Raw genomic sequence first — 19,125 nt, forward strand, 5'->3', positions numbered from 1 at the left:
GTATAAAGGTAGTAAAAGCTCAAAAATAGTTTTTTTGGCAGGTCCCCATTAGGAAAAAATTACCAGTTTAGTTTGTTTAAGTATAGGCATAAGGTTTATGTTTTTGAGATTAGGGTAATTTTAAGCCTAGGTTTTAGGGTAAAGTTTAGACATAATGTAAAGGTCAGGCTTCAGGTTAGGTAATAGGGTTTTTGGATTAGTATTAGGTTTCAGATCCCTATGAGGATACAACACTTCACTGTTGCAATGGAAGATGTTAGGGAGTCAATCATGATGGGATGCCCTATGTACCTCAGTAATAATGGACTGATTTATGTGTTAAAAAAAAATAATAATTTTAAACAACATAACCCAATTTTGATTTTATAAATACATATTTCTTAAAATAGTTTTAGAAAATGATTTTTTTATTTTGTTTTACTTTGCACACAGTAGATGGCAGTAAAGCACTTTCATTTGGCGAAATCTGCACGCTAAACCGGTAAAGAAGAATCTGTTGACCAATCAGAAAATAGTGGGTGTACTCCGCGCCTGCGCGTGTAAAATATGATAATTTTGTTGATATGCTAGCCCGCTATGCTAGTGAAGTTTATTTTGCATTTAAGGTTAGCTGCAGTTAAGGTTCCTCTCTTTATTGTCTCGTCACTGCATCAAAATAAAATAGAAAACGTTCTACATGAAGGGTTGATGGAGAACTCAAGAGATTTGGTGAGCGCTAATATTATGGTACTAAATGTAAATACACCGCAAGTGTGTAATCCTAGGCTATTTCCCCTTTGTTGTGGTTGTCAGACTGCAACTGTAAGTTTAGGTACCTAGCTAGGCTAAGCAATAGTAGTACCACCTAGTTAGATGTAGAAAATCAGACAGCTTTATTCCATCATTATCTGCCTTTGAATCTTTTTAAAGCTAGCCATTGTTGTTTGTAGTACATGTGTGCTACTTCAACAACCTTCCAATCATCTAGCGCAGCATGTCCGTCTGTATAACAGGGCAAGGTAAAGCCTTAATGTTAGCTGGTTAGCAAATAATTTGAAGAAGGCAGGCCCTTCATGTAAAAAACACCGCACTGCAGGGATTTTTTTGTTGTCTTGCCGTCTTTAATTCCTGGGATATCAGCTCAGAAGCCAGCGCGTGCAGCTGTCATTTCAATGTTGTGCTTAGGCGATAGTCTGAGGTTCTGAATAGAAAGGGGGCGGTGCACCATCGTATCTGTTACTGCAGTGCAAAACGTTTGGCATAGCTTTCTCCTGTATGTACGCTTCATGTCGCTGTTTTGATTACAGAAAAAAAATGGTAGGTGTGTTTTATTTACATGGTGATAATTGGTTAACATTTTGAGCTCTGAGCATTTTTAAAATTCTATTTCAATCCAATCCTGTGAAGCTTACTGAAATGAGATGTTGTTGTTGAACTGACATGTACTTTTAAAGTCACCTTCACAGGTCATCTGAGGTATTCTGTCTGTATTGCATACAGACAATGCACATAGGCTACATATTTCTATTAGACCTCTACAAGAATTAGCCCTATGTGATATTTTTTTTTGGATTCAGTGATTGCTTGGAAGTCATTAGTTAAAATGTAATAGACTCTCACGCAAATCAACCACCTGAAGTGGCATGCCACTAAGCAAGTCTACATTTCCAGCACCAGCTGACATAGTCCTCTCCCCCTACAGGCGGAACGGTCCGCTCGTTCAGAGAGGAAGAGACGGGACTCGTTTGGGATGTTCGACGGCTACGACAGCTGCAGCGAGAACTCCAGCAGCAGCTCCAGCTCGGAGGACAGTGATGAGGAGGTCCCCTCCCTCCCTGCCAGCCTTCCCATCATCAAGACCAATGGCCAGGTGTACACCTACCCGGATGGGAAGGCGGGGATGGGTCAGTAGTTGCTTGGCTGCCTCTGCACACCGGTCACAGTCTCGGTTCAACTGACCATTTTAACATCGTATTGTGACAGTGTTGTCCGCCGAACAGTCTCCTTAGTACTCACCTCTGTCTGTCTGTCTGGCTGTTTGTCTATGAATCCATGTGTTTATGTAGCCACCTGCGAGATGTGTGGGATGGTGGGCGTGAGAGATGCCTTCTACTCCAAAACCAAGCGCTTCTGCAGTGTGTCCTGCTCACGGAGCTTCTCATCCAACTCGAAAAAAGCCAGTATACTGGCCAGACTGCAGGTAACAGTGGCAATCTGCACCAAGTCTACAAATTTTTGTTATGTGTTCCTTTATAACCGTTGTTTAGTTGAGACTGAAAAGATGTATAGAAACAGGTTGTGTTTATTTACTACTGTTGAGTACCTATCAGTGTGTGTGATTCACCTTTGTCAACCTGAAAATGCCTTTGTGATTGCTGTGCTTTTATTTAAAGGGTAAACCACCGACAAAAAAGGCCAAAGTATTACAGAAACAGCCTTTAATGGCCAAGCTGGCTGCCTATGCCCAGTACCAAGCCAATCAGCAGAATCAAGTCAAGTCCAAATCAGGTAGGTTCCATGTTGAAGTCCATGGCAGGTGAAAAGCATTCATTACCACTTACAGCCATTATGCCACTTGACTGCATTATATACTAAGTCTAGATTTGGATGATATCTATGTGATTGTGAAGAGGAAAAAAAAAGCGAGAGAGAAAAAAAGCGATGGTTGTTGATTTAATTTTGTTATTTCTAATGACATTACATGGTTGGCGGTTGCAGTGATTCCAGTGGAAGGCTTTGATTGGGGACGCTACATAGGCGCTGGGGACGTCAACGGGGCTCCCGTCAGCTGTTTCAAACATGTAAGGCAAGCTCCTCCCACACGGTCCAAGTGTTGCTGAAAGAAAGTGAAGGCTAATGGAACATGTAGACGTAGCAAGCATGGTGTATCTGAAGGAACATTAAACATTTACAGTGTGCCAGAGGTCACACACACGGAATAAATGATGCATATTTTGTTGCCTCTCGTATTAAGTGCCTATTAGGGATCTGACAGTTCTATAAATGGAAAGAAGCTGGATGTGAGGTTGGGCCTTTCTTGTTTGTTATGAAGGTATTGACTGGTTAGGATATTTTGTTGAATTCGACGACTGATGCTACAGTAACCACCGTGTAATTAGCCTGAGCGTTGAGTTCGGATTGAACTCAACAGAGAAGCGAATGTTAGAATGCACTTCATCATTAGTGAGCCATCTACTAATGTGAGGTCATGAGGGACTACCATTTCCCACAACAATAGCTCCTCCGGACATTTTGGTAATACAGTGTTCTTGTTATTAGAGAGCCCAGAGGGAAACACTGTCGAAGCTGCGCTCATAAGGCAAGATGGGTTCTCTAGTGGAAGTATACTGGCGTGCCTTTGATAGCAGATGACATGTCAAATTTAAGTGTTTTGTTTTTCCTTTCCTTTTGATCTTTCTTTTATTTTGATGATGGTGTTCTCTGTGTACACTGTGTCATGTTCCCTGTCTCAGGTTCCCATGGGAACGTCTTGGGGTGACATTGCGGAAGGGGTGAGGGTAGAGGTTCCCAACACAGACAGTGGGCTGCCAATGACGGTGTACTGGATAGCAACAGTTATCAAATTAGCAGGTAACTGAGGTGTCCCGGAGAAGCCTTCACTAGTGTTTATACATACCTATGTTACACATAAATGCAGCTTAGTCAATGCTTGTGAACAGCACTTTGTAAAGGTCTTAAGCCACTTTAGAGGGTTTTTTTTGCTTGTAAATACACGGTATAACAATTGAATAAATACTAACAAACATTAATGCAATATGTAACAATAATTGCCGGACCGCGTTAGCGGAACCGGCCTAGAAGAGCGAATGTTTCTTACTGAGGGACTGACTGACTACCCCTTGTTAAATAGCGTAGTGGGTAGAGACGTGGGCTCCGCTTTGGACTGCCGTAACAGGCAAAACGCATTATGCCTGAGGTTCAGGACAGACAAAAACGTTGCTGGCTACATGTAGCTACGTAATAGGAAGCCTAAAATAAAACAGTTCTTGTGGATATTACGATTTGTTTAGGATAGACAAATACTTCGCTGGCTACAACCTTCAGTAGCTACGTTATGGGAAGCCTAAAATGAAACTGTTTACTGTTATATTGCGACTATTTCTGGTGGATTATCCAATTATGGCTTAGGATTTCTTCAGGATAGACAAACACTTTGCTGGCTACACGATTCTCTCGTCTTTTCACTTGATGAAAAATTACAGTAGTTGTTGTATCAATGTCATTTACAAATGGCTAATAAGCTGTTAAAATGGCCAGTGGCAAGAGCCATACAGTTCATAGATGCTATTTGTGGTGGAGGTAAACCTAATAAGAAACGTTACTCCGTTTAACACAATGCTTAATGGCGTCTAGCGACATATTACTTGCTAAAAAGCTTTGAAAACGGCCAGTGGCAAAAGTCATACAGTTCATAGATACTATTTGTCGTGGATGTTAACCTAATAAGAAATGTTACTCAGTATAACACAATGGTTAAAGGTTTCTAACGAAATATTCAAACTCGGCGTGATGTTTCTGTGTGGCTATACTGATCAAGATCAATGTCAAGAAGCTATACTGACACCCAGTAAATGTACAGCTCTGTGGTGTAGTGGTTAACGACACAGTCTTTCATGTTGGCGACCCGGGTTTGATTCTCGAGAGGGCAGGCATGATTAAGACATTTTATTGTGGGCCGGCTGAACTAGGCTTGCCTGGTTTCTTGTTTCTTAAGTTGTCCCAATAAGTCTCTTTCCGTAAATATCAGGCAAAATCCCCCCAAAGTTTCCACTGATAATGTGTCTCCCTCTTCACAGGCTTCAAGGCACTGTTACGTTATGAGGGGTTTGATGGAGACTCTGGCCGGGATTTCTGGTGTAACCTCTGTGTACCTGGCATCCACCCTGTTGGTTGGTGTGCAGCCGGAGGAAAGCCCCTGGTTCCTCCCAAATGTGAGACTTTTCGGTCATTAAGATTAACGTTTTAGTGGTCATTGATCAGAATGTGTCGTTTTAGTTTTAGCCATAAGCTAATAGTGATAATTCCTGTATTTCTAAAAGCGCTTTTTAATGGTCACCAAATCCCTGCTCAGTACTTTTCAAACTAGGTACTACATGTTTTACTACAGTATGTACACAAACTTTTGTCATGTGCACTGCATACTTAATCTCCTATGTAAAAGTGAATGAAAAAGCTGAAGTACGGATAACTTCTATGCTACACTAGATTAGATTAGATTCAACTTTATTGTCATTGAACAGTACAAGTACAGTACAATGAAATACAGTTAGCATCTAACCAGAAATGCAAATAGAGGAGGGCAGGAAATTTGGAGGTGGGGTGTGTTGTGGTGTTCATCGTTTGTCACCAGTCGGGTGGTGACGTTTCTAATCTTTGTGTGAATGTTGTCCGACTGTCTCACCAAAGCCATTCAGCACAAGTACCCCAACTGGAAAGCATTTCTTGTAAAACGCCTAACAGGAGCCAAGACCCTCCCCCCGGATTTCTCTAACAAGGTGAGCTGCCAACTCCGCAGCGCAAGGCACCGTAAATCCTCTTCACCCGCACAAACAAACGTCCGTCAAAAGTGGCCAAGAGGTTCACCATGCACACTCGTTGTACTGTTTGCACTGCTAACCTTTTGCGCACCACCAGTGCGGACGTGCGCGTGGCGCGTTACTGCGTTCTTGGGAGTGACCTTGGTGAGTCCTCCTGACCGGACGGCTCCTCCCCCTCACCCAGGTGCAGCAGAGCATGCAGTTCCCCTTCAAGAAGCTGATGCGAGTGGAGGTGGTGGACAAGACCCACCTGTGCCGGACACGGGTGGCCCTGGTGGAGCAGGTCATTGGGGGTCGGCTTCGGCTGGTCTACGAGGAGTGCTCGGACGGCTCGGATGACTTCTGGTGCCACATGAACAGCCCGCTGATACACAGTATTGGCTGGTCCCGCAGCATCGGACACCGCTTCAAGAGATCTGGTCAGTGACACGCCGGGGGAGTGCAAACGCAGGGACCAGGCACTGGGAGCTTAAATACAACCCAATTCACGTAGTTGGAACATGTATAGGGACTTTCAGATTGTAGTTGTTTGTATTGGGTTTGTGGGTTTGGATTGTTGCCCATTTAATTATGAGGGCATCCTACAAATTAAGCTAATTCTACTTTTCTGGCCAGCTGCGTATGTGCCTTCATTTTCCAGTTTTGCCAGAATCTGTCGTGTGAGGGACGATATAACCTTATCCCCATGCTGTTGAACCTGGAACACGTGTCATTCTTTGGGGCTGTAAAGTATTTGTCATGTTTTGAAGTTAGTGAAACAAAATATTGCAGGGTATGGCATCCTTGGCGTTTGATCATGTAAGCAAACACTTCTGCTATATCCAGTCTAGTTTGAGCAAGCAACTTCAGACTACCAACAGCCTAAACAAGGGGTTATTTTCAATGTAGCAAGAGCTGCCTTGTTGTGTCATGTGTCAGTGGTAGCGAGACAGCTTTGTTTGCTCCCGCAGCTATTTCACTACGTAGCGATTAATGCTTTGGTGCACAAAACAAGTGGCCTAATGTGTTTTGGGAGATGATCAGTTGACATACTAAGCCAGTTAAACCACCATTCTCTTCCTGGCTAATGAAAACCGTGTTGGTTGAAGTGTTCCACCAGACCATCCAATCAATCAATCAATCAAATGTATTTTATAAAGCCCTTTTCACATCAGCAGTTGTCACAAAGTGCTTTTATAAAACACACAGCCTGAAACTCCAAAGAGCAAGCAACAACAGTGGCTAGGAAACACTCTCTAAAAGAGCCGAAACTTAAGAAGAGACCTAGAAAGGAACCAGGATCTGAGGTGGCCAATCCTCTTCTGGCTTTACATACATTGAAAGATATTTGTAAAGATGTTTGACAGTTGATCTGAGCTAATGATATACTTTATGAAGGAAGCACTTTGAGTCATATAAAGTTATTGGAAGGACATACCTCATTAATTTATAAGTCCAAAAATTGATGTGGCCACTTCAAATTTTCCCCGTTTCAATTATTGTTTCAGATGTGTCAAAGAAACTTGATGGCCAAGTAGATGCTCCAGGACAACTTTTTACAAAGGTGAATCCAAAAATATTAGTATCTGCCATTTGGCCCAGTGGATTCCATCTCATATTTTGCCTCATACATTTGTCTGATACTTTTCTCACCACTCTCAGGTGAAGGATGTTGACCAGAGCGGGGAGTGGTTTAAAGACGGCATGAAGCTAGAGGCTATCGACCCTCTGAATCTGTCTGCTATTTGCGTTGCTACTGTCAGAAAGGTGAGCTCCGTAACACTAATGAGGAAGATGGCCAAGGGAAATACAGACAAACAACCTTGAACTTGTTCACAAACTCCACACTGTTTTCTCGTAGGTCTTAGCGGATGGATACCTCATGATCGGAATCGACGGTTCTGAGGCAGCTGACGGTTCCGACTGGTTCTGCTATCACTCCACCTCTCCCTCAATCTTTCCTGCTGGATTCTGTGAAATCAACACAATCGAACTGACCCCTCCTCGCGGTACATTTAGAATTTTGTGTGTGTGTGTGTGTGTATGTGTGTGTATGTGTGTGTGTGTGTGTGTGTGTGTGTGTATGTTGAGTTTATTCGTAGAGTCAAGGGAGTGTGAACCAGTGGCCGTTTGGGTTGGCCAGTCAGTGGCTGTGACTTATAGCCTCAATAAGAAGGTCTCTTCTGCAGGGTACACAAAAGTCCCATTCAGATGGTTTGACTACCTCAGGGAAACGGGCTCAGTGGCGGCACCGGTGAAGCTCTTTAACAAGGTAACCTTGTTTGGCTTTTTGGTCCGCTACCTGTTTTGCCTGTTGGGTCCTATTGACACTTCTCTGTTGCTACGAGTCTGTTCATTTATTAGACCGCGTTTGTTGTCCAAACCAGCTGTTTGAAGTTCACATTTTTTATCCTCTTTTGCCTGTCTCAGATGGTGTAATTTCTCACAGTATTAGTGTGTCTGAGTGCAGTGGAGTTAAGAGACTGGTAGTCCACCGAAGTACAACATCGCTTGCTTGTGCTTGTCTTTGTACCACGCAACGCCCCCCCCCCCCCCCCCCCCGGACTTCCCCAGCTGAATGCCCTCCTGCTCTCTCTCCACCCCCAAGGAGGTTCCAAACCATGGGTTCCGCCCAGGCATGAAGCTGGAGGCCGTGGACCTAATGGAGCCCCGTCTGGTGTGTGTTGCCACGGTGACGCGTATCGTACATAGACTGCTGCGCATCCATTTCGACGGCTGGGAGGACGAGTATGATCAGTGGGTGGACTGTGAATCGCCCGACCTCTACCCAGTGGGCTGGTGTCAGTTGACTGGCTACCAGCTGCAGCCACCAGCGGTGCTGAGTAAGTCTCTCCTCTTTTTTCCCCCCCTTTGTTTTTTTGTTTACTGTTAAGGAGGGAATACAGAATGACAACGATGCGTTCTGGCTGAAAGGGCAGAGGGTTGGATTCAAAACCATGCAGCCGTGGTTGTGTAACATGTAGGGAAGCCTTAAAATAATTAATCTACTTGTTTAGAGAGAGACATTTTGATATTTTTGAGGAAAGTAGTTAAATTTTAAGTTTATAGTTCATTTGATTAGACACCAATAGGTGTCTTGCCCCTTTTCAGTTGATCCTTTTCTAGCTGTAGAGCCACAAAAACAACACATAATTAAATTATATTTGAACCACATTTTCATATTAATACACTACATATATTATTTAAGTACTAATTAAATATATGTATGTACACTTAAAATGTGTTAAAATGCACCCACTTATTTCATCCTCTCTAGGTTTCTTCCTACATTTTGGGAGTTTCACTCTCTAGGGAGTTTTTCATAGCCACTGAAATTCAACACTATTGTTGTTTGCTCCTTGGGGTTTAAGGCCGGGTGTTTTGTGAAAGCCCTTTGTGAAACCTGCTGATGTATAAAAAGGGCTTTATAAATACATTTGATTGATTTATGATATCTTCAGTAAATTGGGAGTATATTTCCAATCATGTATTATTTGACCCGAACGTGTTGAAAAGGCGTTCGGCAGGCATAAACTGGTTCTAAAATGACTCATCCATATTTCACAACCAACCAATCAAGCTCCAAACAAATGTGGATAATTGTGTTTGTCTGTCTTCAAGAAGATCCTCTAGAAATGATTTTGGTACCGCCAAGGTGTTAAAATTTTTATAAATAGCCTACAGTATTAAAAACTAATTAAAACCATTTGCTCATATGGCTAAAGTCCTGAATTTGAAATCCTGATTTATTTAAATGTTAATGAGTTTTGTTTAATTTTACATAATGGACTGTAAGAAAAAAGTAAAAGAGAAAATTGAATTCTGTAAAACCCTATGTCATAATTTTCCATTGGAAACAGTAGGGGGGGCAACTTACCCCAGGGGAGGGGGCGTCTTACCTTCCTAGCTAAGCAAAATAAGACTTTACTAAAAAACACATTATTAAATAACAAAAGATCTGTCAACAGAAGCCATTAATTTTCTTTTAAGGTTTGTTAGTTCTAAGTGTGGCCATTACACATAGTTTTTTCTTAATTGCTTTTCAGTCAGCAATTCAACATAGACTTTACAGGGGGGCGTATTCCCCTGTGTTATCCTATATGTTCATTTTCATATAGGGTAACAAAATGTTACATTTTCTTAGTGATGCTGATTCTGAGGTCTCTCTAGCCCAGTCCAAAACGACCGTTTGGAATAGTAGTATTTCATTAGCGTTATTCCCCAAAATGGCCTTAAGGTGGCTGTAAATTTGACATCCAGTCTTGGTAATGTACCAATGATGTGTCAGTTCAGTATATCATTCTAATCAAGATATGAATCCCAGTAACAGCCAGAGACTTCTATGAAAATACTCATTCTTTTTTGGCTTTACTGCCCCTTTAGACAATTCAGCTGTTGCCATGGGCATCTCTGCACACCTGGCTTCTCGCTGTAAGGTTTTTCTCGACACTAGTCAAAAACATAATCAATTTCTGCCTGACTCCTAGGTTTTTTAGGAAGCTGGATAAAGATGCATAGATATAGACTGTATGCCAAACGTGACCATGACAATATGATGGATGCCAGCTGAATTAGCATCACAATGCTTTGGGAGGAGAATTAAATGGCCAAAACATTGGAAATCCCTGAATGAGGGTTTATGAAGACTGCAAAATGTGGTTAACTGCACCTTTTAACTTTAGTTTAAAGTAGAACAGTCCATCCCAAACCTACTTTAAAGCTGCCATTAAACAAATGCAAAACAAACTCATCCGAGACAATAAAAACATCTGATCAAATTTAACCAAAACACAAATGTCCAGTTAACCAAAACACTAAATTAAAGATGTAATCTGAAACTAATAGTTTCGGGGGAAAAAATAGGTGAAGCATTGCCTGCCTGAATTAATAAATGAATAAGTTGTTCGTGGTTTTCGTGTGTTTTATTTATTATTATTTTTTTTCAGCCTCTAGAGAGCTCCCTTCTAGTGTGACAAAGCAGAAGAAGAAATCCCAGCAGTACAAAGGCCAAAAGAAAAGTAGGTCACCCGTCCTCTCATTCTGCCCCCTCCCCCTGCAACCTCCCTTCTCTCCCTGCACCTCTCCCTCTCTCCCTCTCACATCCTCTCCTCTCCGAGACCCCTCCCCCACACCCTCTTCACTATTTAAGGGCAAAGCGGACCTAGCTGCGGCTCTGCACACTTTTTCCCTTGCAGGCCTCTATGCGCACCGAGACCGAGCATTCGATTCGATTCGGAACCCCCCCTAGAATGAATGTGTCCATGGCCAGTGTGAAACTGTTTTAGGAGAAGACCTGAGACCAATGAAACCTCCTCAATGACTGTAATTTGTACGTGTTCACGCCAGACATTACACCAAGCCTTTCCCGAATAACTCAGATTTCACAATGGTGTGACTAGATCTGAATATTTGAATTCACCCTCATTTAACAGTGTTACTGATTAATTAACGCGAATGCGTTCGCCCACGAGAAAGAGCATTAAGGAGCCACGGCGGTGCATTTTAGAAGCCACGGCAGCGCGTTAAGAAGCCACAGCAGTGCATGATACAGAATTTGACCTTGCTTCTTGTGTTTCCAGAGAGGAAAATCCCAATTGGCAAGAGGTCAGTGAGTCTGTCGGTGGTGGCGTTGAGTGGAGTGCCCCAGAGAAGCCTGTCCGGCGATGAGAACATGACCCCACCGGACTACCCCTCTCCTCCCACGCCAGCATCTGCCTCGGCCATCACCAAGCCTCCCTCCGCAGTCCAGGAACTCGGCCTCGGTGGAAAGCCCGGTAACCTAAACCGACCTGCTCAGTTGAAACACCCTGTGTCAAGTCTGCCTGTTGTGGTTGTCCTGAGCTTTAGGAATAAAGAGGAACCCTTTTTGGGAGAAACGTGTCAGCTAACCATCATAAACCACAAGATCAAAATGACATAAAAGGAGTTTTACTCCAACTTCAGGAATACATGGCTGATGAAACCAAGTCTTGGGCCTTGGGAGTTAACATTTTAAATGCCCACCCATCGCCCATGGAGAACGGGTGGAAAGTCGACAGGACTGCCTTCTCAGGTTGCGCTCTAGCGACTCCTTGTGTTGAGGTCGGGCGCCTGCAGATGCAGTCGTGGATGTCCAGTTGGGGACTGTTACCTCAGTGTGTGTGTGCTAGAGTTGTCCATTTCAGTCAGTCTGGGCTGGCTTTAGGGCTTTTACTGAATTGGGAAAAAGAAAAGGCTGTGTATGTCAGATGCCAAGACAGGGGCAGGTGTGGTGCCGAAACCTCTATTAATGACAGTTATGAAGTAATCACTTCATTGGTCCATAATCACAATTTGAAAATCACAAAACTTGGAATAAGAGAAAAACTGGGGTAGATTTAGTTTTAGTGTTACTTTGAAAACTAGACTGGCGGAATAATGTGAAGACCAATATCTCTGTGTTGATTAATTATATTACATTGTATTTGGGTCAAAATCAGTTTAATTGGTAAATTACTTCTAAGAAACAAAAAACTAAAAGTATTAATAATTTCTTTGTGATCTGACCCTGGACCTCCTGTTGTACCTCTGCTGACCGGGTAAATATATAAAATAACAAATGAATATTTAGAACAAAGCAGCCTACTTTCTTCAGTATCTCCTGAGATGTATAAATCCTCTCTATTTCCTTTCCCTGTTTCATTTCCTATCTCTCCAACTCCCCTACTGTTCCTCTTTCCTAGGAGTGACGACACTGCAGCTGAAAGAAGAGGTCCATGAGGCGGATGAGTTCACCTTCCCGCCGGGCACCGCCTCCGTCCTGGAGACAAATGGTGTCGGCGACAGCCGCCACATCAAGCAGGAGCCCTAAGGCTCCAGAGGGGCACTGCTGCACCCACCCACCCACCAACAGAGGGCCAGCCTGGGGGAAGATGGAGACAGTCCTCCCGCTCCGCAGAACCAGAGACTGAGCCCTGGGTGGAACGTCCACAACATTAACATGGATGGTTACTAGTGGGCTCCACGCTGTGCCCTTGTAGCGACTCAGGACAGAGAGGCTAGAGGTGCGGTTCCAAACAGACAAAGCCAACCCGGATAAAGGTGGAGGATAAACGAGGGGAGGTGCGTGAATGACAATAGATTTTTTTGTACTTAAAAAATAACAAACATGTTTTTGTATGACTTTTTGTTTATCTCTCATATCAGTAATTATTTTGAGGGAGGGTAGTCTTTTGACGGATTTACAATGTGATGTTTGTAAGTAAAAACTGTTATTCCAGAAATAGGAAGAGAAAAAACACAGGGTGTACTACACGTGTAATGAAGGTTTTGAATGGACTAAACCTTGCTGGTATAAAACAATCCGTCAAAATTTGAGTACTCGAGTACTCAATGCATCAGATTCATACCAGCACCACACAATTAACTTTCAGCCACCTCTCACAGTCTCTGTATCTCATGTTCCATTTTTGTCGGCCAAACATGGCAGACAGTCATCAATGGGACGGTATTAAGTTCCCAAATCTCCAGTTGAACCTTCTCCTCACTATAAAGCCCATGCCTTAAAGTATGTTCAAACAAAAATCCTACTTCACTAGGCCAGGCCATTGCAGACAAGTTGTTGCCAATTCTCCAAAATTATATTATATGAAAAACAGGTTATTCACTTTGTGGAAATATTTAGTTCTATCACATTATATTACAAAATGATATGCAAGCCTTGACTCGTACATGAAAATTTTTTGAAAAAATGGTCTGTAATTTATGAGTAGCATTGTTCTACATGCAAATGTGTCGTATTTCAGAGCAGAACTTAATATGAATAGAGGCCGCATTCAACTGAGTCACTTGCAATAGTTGTGCTGTTGATCGCCATTGTCAATATTTCACTTAATTACTGACAACAATATCAGATCTAATGTAAATAAGGATTTTACTGCCTTTTAAAACAAACAAAAATGTCCAAAATCACATGTTCTCACTACCTCTTTTAGAACTTTAATGTAGTAGGTTTTGGTCAAACTACACGTGGACGTGGTTGTCATGAGAGTTTCACCGCGATGTGTGCATGTTTGCCATTTCCTAGTATGTGATCGGTAGGCCTGGAATACATTATCAAACCCACTGAACTCCAAACATTTTATTCAAAGGCCATTCCAGGCTGCCCCTGCATTGGGAGATGAATGTCAAGATATTGATTTATATAAAAATAAATATATATACATATATATATACATACAGATTGCATTGAATATGTATTTATGAACATTGATCACAGTATATAACAGAGCAATTTAACATGAGTGGTTTTATTGTGTCAAACAAAACCTTCAAGATGGATAATGCTCATAGTGATCTATAATAGTACATATAATTACCCACACCAACCTAACCTTCAAGATGGATAATGCTCCATAGTGACCTATAATAGTACATATAATTACCTACACCAACCACACCAACCTAACCTTCAAGATGGATAATGCTCATAGTGATCTATAATAGTACATATAATTACCCACACCAACCTAACCTTCAAAATGGATAATGCTCCATAGTGACCTATAATAGTACATATAATTACCTACACCAACCACACCAACCTAACCTTCAAGATGGATAATGCTCATAGTGATCTATAATAGTACATATAATTATCTACACCAACCAAACCTTCAAGATGGATAATGCTCCATAGTGATCTATAATAGTACATATAATTACCTACAGCAACCTATCTAAACCATCCGCTTAGTGTAGACGTTCTGCTGATGGTGAAACGCTAATATGGTATATGTTTCTCGGGACAGTTATAGCTACTATAAAATCCGTAGTACTGGTAATTATAAGGGTAATATATATGAATCTAAAGGTCACATTTTACACACACAACGTTTTACTTTGAATCAACAAACAGAGCAAGTAGCTTTACAAAAAAGATGGGAAAAACTAAATCTAAAGAAATAAACCAAACATATAGGCATTGTGATCTAGTCAGGAATCCAAGTAATATGTATTTTTTTATTATTATTTATTTTACAGAACGAATTGTCATCTATTTAGTGATAATTCCATTCAGTTTATGGTTGACCTGGATTTTTGCCAGCTCTATGTCCAGCTCCACTCTGACTTGTATGAAATACAGACTGCACTCCATGGTCTCACTTCACATACCAGTAAGGTTAACAGTTAACTCTCAGGAACTCATAGTGTATTGTATTATAGGCCTCTTCGTTGTTATGATTACTGAAACGGCGTCGTCATTTGCTGTGGGCATGAAAACAGGCTTCAGAGATTAATGTGGTTATTAACAGAACGTGTTAGTCCAAGGTCCGTTTTGAAGTCTGTCTGTCACACGACACAATCTCACTTATATAAAGACATATCTGATTGTGATAAATTGTCTTTTTAAAGCCGATCTGTCCTATTCTGTCTGTAGCAAGATTACTCATCTGTACGTTGCTGTATGATAACGTGTAAGTGTTTGTTTTTACTTTTTTGGTAAGTGTTCAGTTGAATGTTGCTTTGTCGATTGCCTTAACTATGTCACTGTTATGTCGTATGTTTCAATGTCTTGTCCTTTGAATAGCACTCAATGTAGTAATACAGTATCAATGAAATTGTATGTTTTTTGTGTGCATTTGCTGGTGTGAACCAGCCTAGGTGACCATAGCAATGCCAAAAAATTCCTAAGGTCACAGCCTAGCAATAATGTCTTAGCACAGCGTTCTCCGCACGTTACGTTTCACTCAAAACGTCATCATAATGAACAAGGTTTTTCATACATTCCCAAAGGACAAAGTGAAATTGTGACTCACAATAAAGGGAACTAACGAAGAAAAATGCACTGACGACTGAAATGAAACAACTGCGGGTTTTACTGTGAGGTTTTCACAACTGCTAAACAACTTCAAATGAGTCCTAAAAGAAACCCACCACGGAGACCAACTGAAGTTGCTCAGAAAGGACAAGCCCACACCAACTGAGGGAGTAGACACAAAGTAGAGGCAACCAAACAGGCATAAACAACTGTTTTGGGCTCGTTGGACAGCAAAGGGACCAACTCGTACTGTCTTCTCCTTATAGGAGCACCAGCTAGCCGCAAAGGTGGAAGACATCCCTAACTAACCAAGAGACCAATCACTTGCTCACCCACAAGCTAACACATCTAAAACCAACCAATCTCGAAATGGAGATCCACCATAGAGAAGGATAGAGGAAACGTTTCATGATGCAGTCTGTGTGGGCCATAGAGATGGAAAGATGTATGTGAATCAGTGCTTTTTCCATGTTGAAGTAGTCAGGTTTCAGCATTAATAATTGGCTGAGCGCTCCTGATGCCCTGGGTTGGAGTTACATGGACATTTTAGTACTTGAGCTTAGTTACTCACTCATCCATTTTAACAGTAAAACTGTGTTGTCTCATGAGTTTTCTCAAGGACCCCCAGTGGATAGACTTAAGTACCCCCGGGGTCCTGGTTAGGGTGTGCGTTGAACATTTATTTTGTTATTGGAATAGGATCCGGGTTTTCTAAATACTATTTATTTATTTTTTTTTACTTTACAGGTGTCTTGTTAACCTGAGCACTACTACATAGTGTACAAAGGATTCTGTGTGTTGTGTGAGAAAGGAGCAAGCAGTAGTAACCACCCCAAAATTGGCTACAGAACATTAAGCCATTATTTATCAACTCATAACCTTGTATGGAAAAGCCTAGAGAAGCTGGCTAGTTAAGATAGCCAGCAATATGCTTTTGGCTTATTTTACCATGTTCTGTACATTTTTCCCAATCAAATTCAGATTCAACAACAGCTTTAATGCTATTAGGTATCTTTTTGCAGCCAAATAATTTTCGTCTTTTACATCATTCTGTAAATGCATTCCATCTTCCCTTTAATTAGTGAACTGTCATGCACTTGCTAACAGCCATGGCCCCTGTGACAGTCCATCCAACCAGGTTATTAGGACAGTTCGGCCAATGACCAACCAGTTTATTAGGACAGTTCGGCCAATGAAGTTACTCCCAGTAAATGAAATTACAAAGGCATGTAACATTGCCAATATCCTTGTCCATACTAGAACAAGTTTGCTCCCAGTCTTCTAACAATCTCTATGTTGAGAGCATGGGTATTGCTCTTTCAACTGGGTTGTCCGTCCATCTTCATGTTTGTTTGTTGTTCCTAATAATATGGCAGTAAAATGTCTAAGTGAATAACATATACAAACATGTATGTAGAAATATTTTTATATTTTTTTAGGAACAGACAATATACAAATATCTAAATATTAAAAAAACAGGAGAATAAAAATGTAGGTAATAGGCGCTTAGATAACATGGACCATGTTATGTGTATAGCCATGTGAGATTGTGCTGTATACCAAGCTAATATTGCCTTTTGGCTACTTGAGGTTTCTATCCTTCTCTATCCATGAGAAAGACCGAAATCCATACATAACATTTTTACAAGGAATACACTTGCTAAATATAACCTAGTGCAAGTTGAAAAGGCCCCCTCACTTTTATCAACCCTATCTGGTTTGAAGTATTCAGTGATCATAAAACTTTTGCTCTACTGTCATTCAAACCTCTGACTGCATCAAAGACCGAATGGTGTGTATATATACATCACATTGTGTTAATGGCATGACTGTTTTGAGGCAAAAAAAACAAAGCTTGTCTCTCTCGCCCTTGTGACACATTATAGACATGAGAATTCATGGTATTTTGAGGGGGGGAAACAAGATGCACCAAAGGACTCTATGGGGCTGCACACTTCTCTGATCATGAGATGTTGATTGATTTTAAATGCATTATTTCAATATTATAATCAATATAAAAGATGAAGCGAGAGTGTGCGTGCGTGTGCATTCCCTCAAACTGTGCTTGCAGCGGTGTGAACATCATGTCCTGTTGTGCTTTTAGGCTTAACTAGGTCTTGATTTAGGAATTACCGTTGGTCTTTATACATTAACGCAGGTCTGTCGGTTTGTACGTGTTGGTCGTTCCTTATGTAATACCCCATCACTGTTTTGTCTTTGTATTCTGGTGCTATATATATATATATATATATATATTTGATAAAGTGATAAACCTTTTAAGAATGGAATGATTATTAAGAAAAACTGTGACCATGGTTGAGAAATGTGGTTCTCTTCACGTATTCTTGTATTTTGTATACAACTACAATGAAAGATTTGTATGAAATTTAAATTAAATTTTGCATGGCACTTGTGTGAATAATGGGGTTTTGTACGTTTTCTGTTTGTTTTAAATAGTTCAAGTAAATTGTTTTGGTTCCTTGATTGTCATGGTAAGTGTGCTGTGAACACGAAGTTTGTTACGCTATATCAGATGTACAAAAAAAATGATATTTAGATGTTTTCTTTCATTTAAACAAAATATGAATTTTGCAGCATGTTTGTGGAAAAACATAATTGTAAAATAAATTATTCACTTTACGTTTGTTCTTTTACATATAATAATAATAATACTGTTTTTAAAAGCAAATGTTCATGGTCTTTTTAGTGGCAACACTATTTTTAAATCTATTTTTCTATGCCCTTTTGCCAAGGTGTTCAGAAAGAACGACAAGTTCTTTGGTGTTAAACTTTGCTACGGGGAATGTTTACTCAACATTGTTCTAAGCTAATTCAAGATGTTGCCATATTAGCTTTGGGATTTAAATCCATTACATTTTGGTTACTAGCCCAATGCCCAAACCCAGGGGTACTCAACTCTTACCATATGGGACCCAAAGCCTGATGATTTTCTGTTCTACCTCATTAATTGCACCCACCTGGTGTCCCAGGTCTAAATAGGTTCCTGTTAAGAGGGTTGCAATGAAGAAACTGAATGGAACTGGCTTTGAGGTCCAGAGTGGAGTTTGAGGGCACTAACCAATAGGATGTCAGCCATTCCAAATGTCCACCACCCCCCCCCTGAAAATTGAACCCATAACCCTGGCATGTGCTGTCCCCTGCCAACTGAGTTGCCCTGGCCTAAAGCTCAAAGATATGAACAGGTGTTTTTATACACCAACACTCACCCGTCAGACACACCCCCATATTGGGATATGCAAGATTGCACAAGATGGCATCCACCCCCCACCCCTCCCCTGGTTGAAGCAGTGTTGAGTTTAGTTTGATTGGGTATTTTTAGGTTACTTCAACACCGCCTCTGCCCACTTTTGGATGTTTGAGCAACATGTTAAGAGCTGTGCAGGTGACTCAAGTTGTCCCATAGCCAACTGAAAAGGGTACAGCCTACAGTTATCACCCATTTGCTTGTTACATCCAGAACACTGTTGTGTTTTTGATAAAGTCTCTAGGGCCACATGCTGTCAGTGCAAGGACACTTGAATGTCACCAAGCTGGGTGAAGTGGGCTGCAGTTGGAAGCGAATAGTGTAACAGGATAAAGTCCAACTTTCCTTTCAGAGAAAAAGGAGAGGAATTCACTTCCGCTGTGACCAGGATTGCATAAATCAGAGTTAAAGGCAGAATTAGTTTAGCTAATATTCATCTGTTCCAGCCAATAAGGGAAATAGGTACCTTTAAGGCTGCACCCCAATTAGCACTTGCTCTTTGGCAAATATGGTTACCAGTTTGAGTCTTACTACCCCTTCTGTAGTACTTTAAACAAAGTAAAACC

At 41.2% G+C, this 19,125-nt stretch overlaps 1 protein-coding gene across 2 annotated transcripts; it reads left to right on the forward strand.

Annotated features, from left to right (window-relative positions):
- The first annotated feature begins 562 nt into the window (after window positions 1–562).
- Window positions 563–17,894, forward strand: LOC105013281 (MBT domain-containing protein 1). 2 transcript variants are annotated; one of them, XR_004576443.1, is made up of 17 exons: window positions 563–708; window positions 1,682–1,883; window positions 2,046–2,179; window positions 2,373–2,487; window positions 2,698–2,780; window positions 3,453–3,570; window positions 4,797–4,931; window positions 5,407–5,495; window positions 5,722–5,956; window positions 7,025–7,080; window positions 7,179–7,283; window positions 7,378–7,525; window positions 7,706–7,788; window positions 8,125–8,359; window positions 10,463–10,534; window positions 11,096–12,073; window positions 12,218–12,318. XR_004576443.1 is itself a non-coding variant. In XM_010874701.3 (17 exons), the coding sequence occupies exons 1-17, from the start codon at window positions 577–579 to the stop codon at window positions 12,343–12,345; spliced, it is 2,265 nt and encodes a 754-aa protein (XP_010873003.2). In that variant the 5' UTR covers window positions 563–576; the 3' UTR covers window positions 12,346–17,894. The 2 variants fall into 2 exon arrangements, 1 of the variants encoding a protein (XP_010873003.2); XM_010874701.3 differs by having other exon boundaries at window positions 11,096–11,290; window positions 12,218–17,894.
- Window positions 17,895–19,125: the final 1,231 nt, after the last annotated feature.

This window comes from Esox lucius, chromosome 11 (genome assembly GCF_011004845.1).
Source record: "Esox lucius isolate fEsoLuc1 chromosome 11, fEsoLuc1.pri, whole genome shotgun sequence".
Taxonomy (NCBI): Eukaryota; Metazoa; Chordata; class Actinopteri; order Esociformes; family Esocidae; genus Esox; species Esox lucius.

What these genes read in the sequence shown, in the direction of transcription:
- LOC105013281 (XM_010874701.3), top strand. Translation starts at nt 577, where the DNA reads ATGCTAGTGAAGTTTATTTTGCATTTAAGGTTAGCTGCAGTTAAGGTT. An exon ending in GTATACTGGCCAGACTGCAG is followed by an intron (nt 2,180 to 2,372) that starts GTAACAGTGGCA and finishes TTTTATTTAAAG; the next exon opens with GGTAAACCACCGACAAAAAA. An exon ending in GCCCCTGGTTCCTCCCAAAT is followed by an intron (nt 4,932 to 5,406) that starts GTGAGACTTTTC and finishes GTCTCACCAAAG; the next exon opens with CCATTCAGCACAAGTACCCC.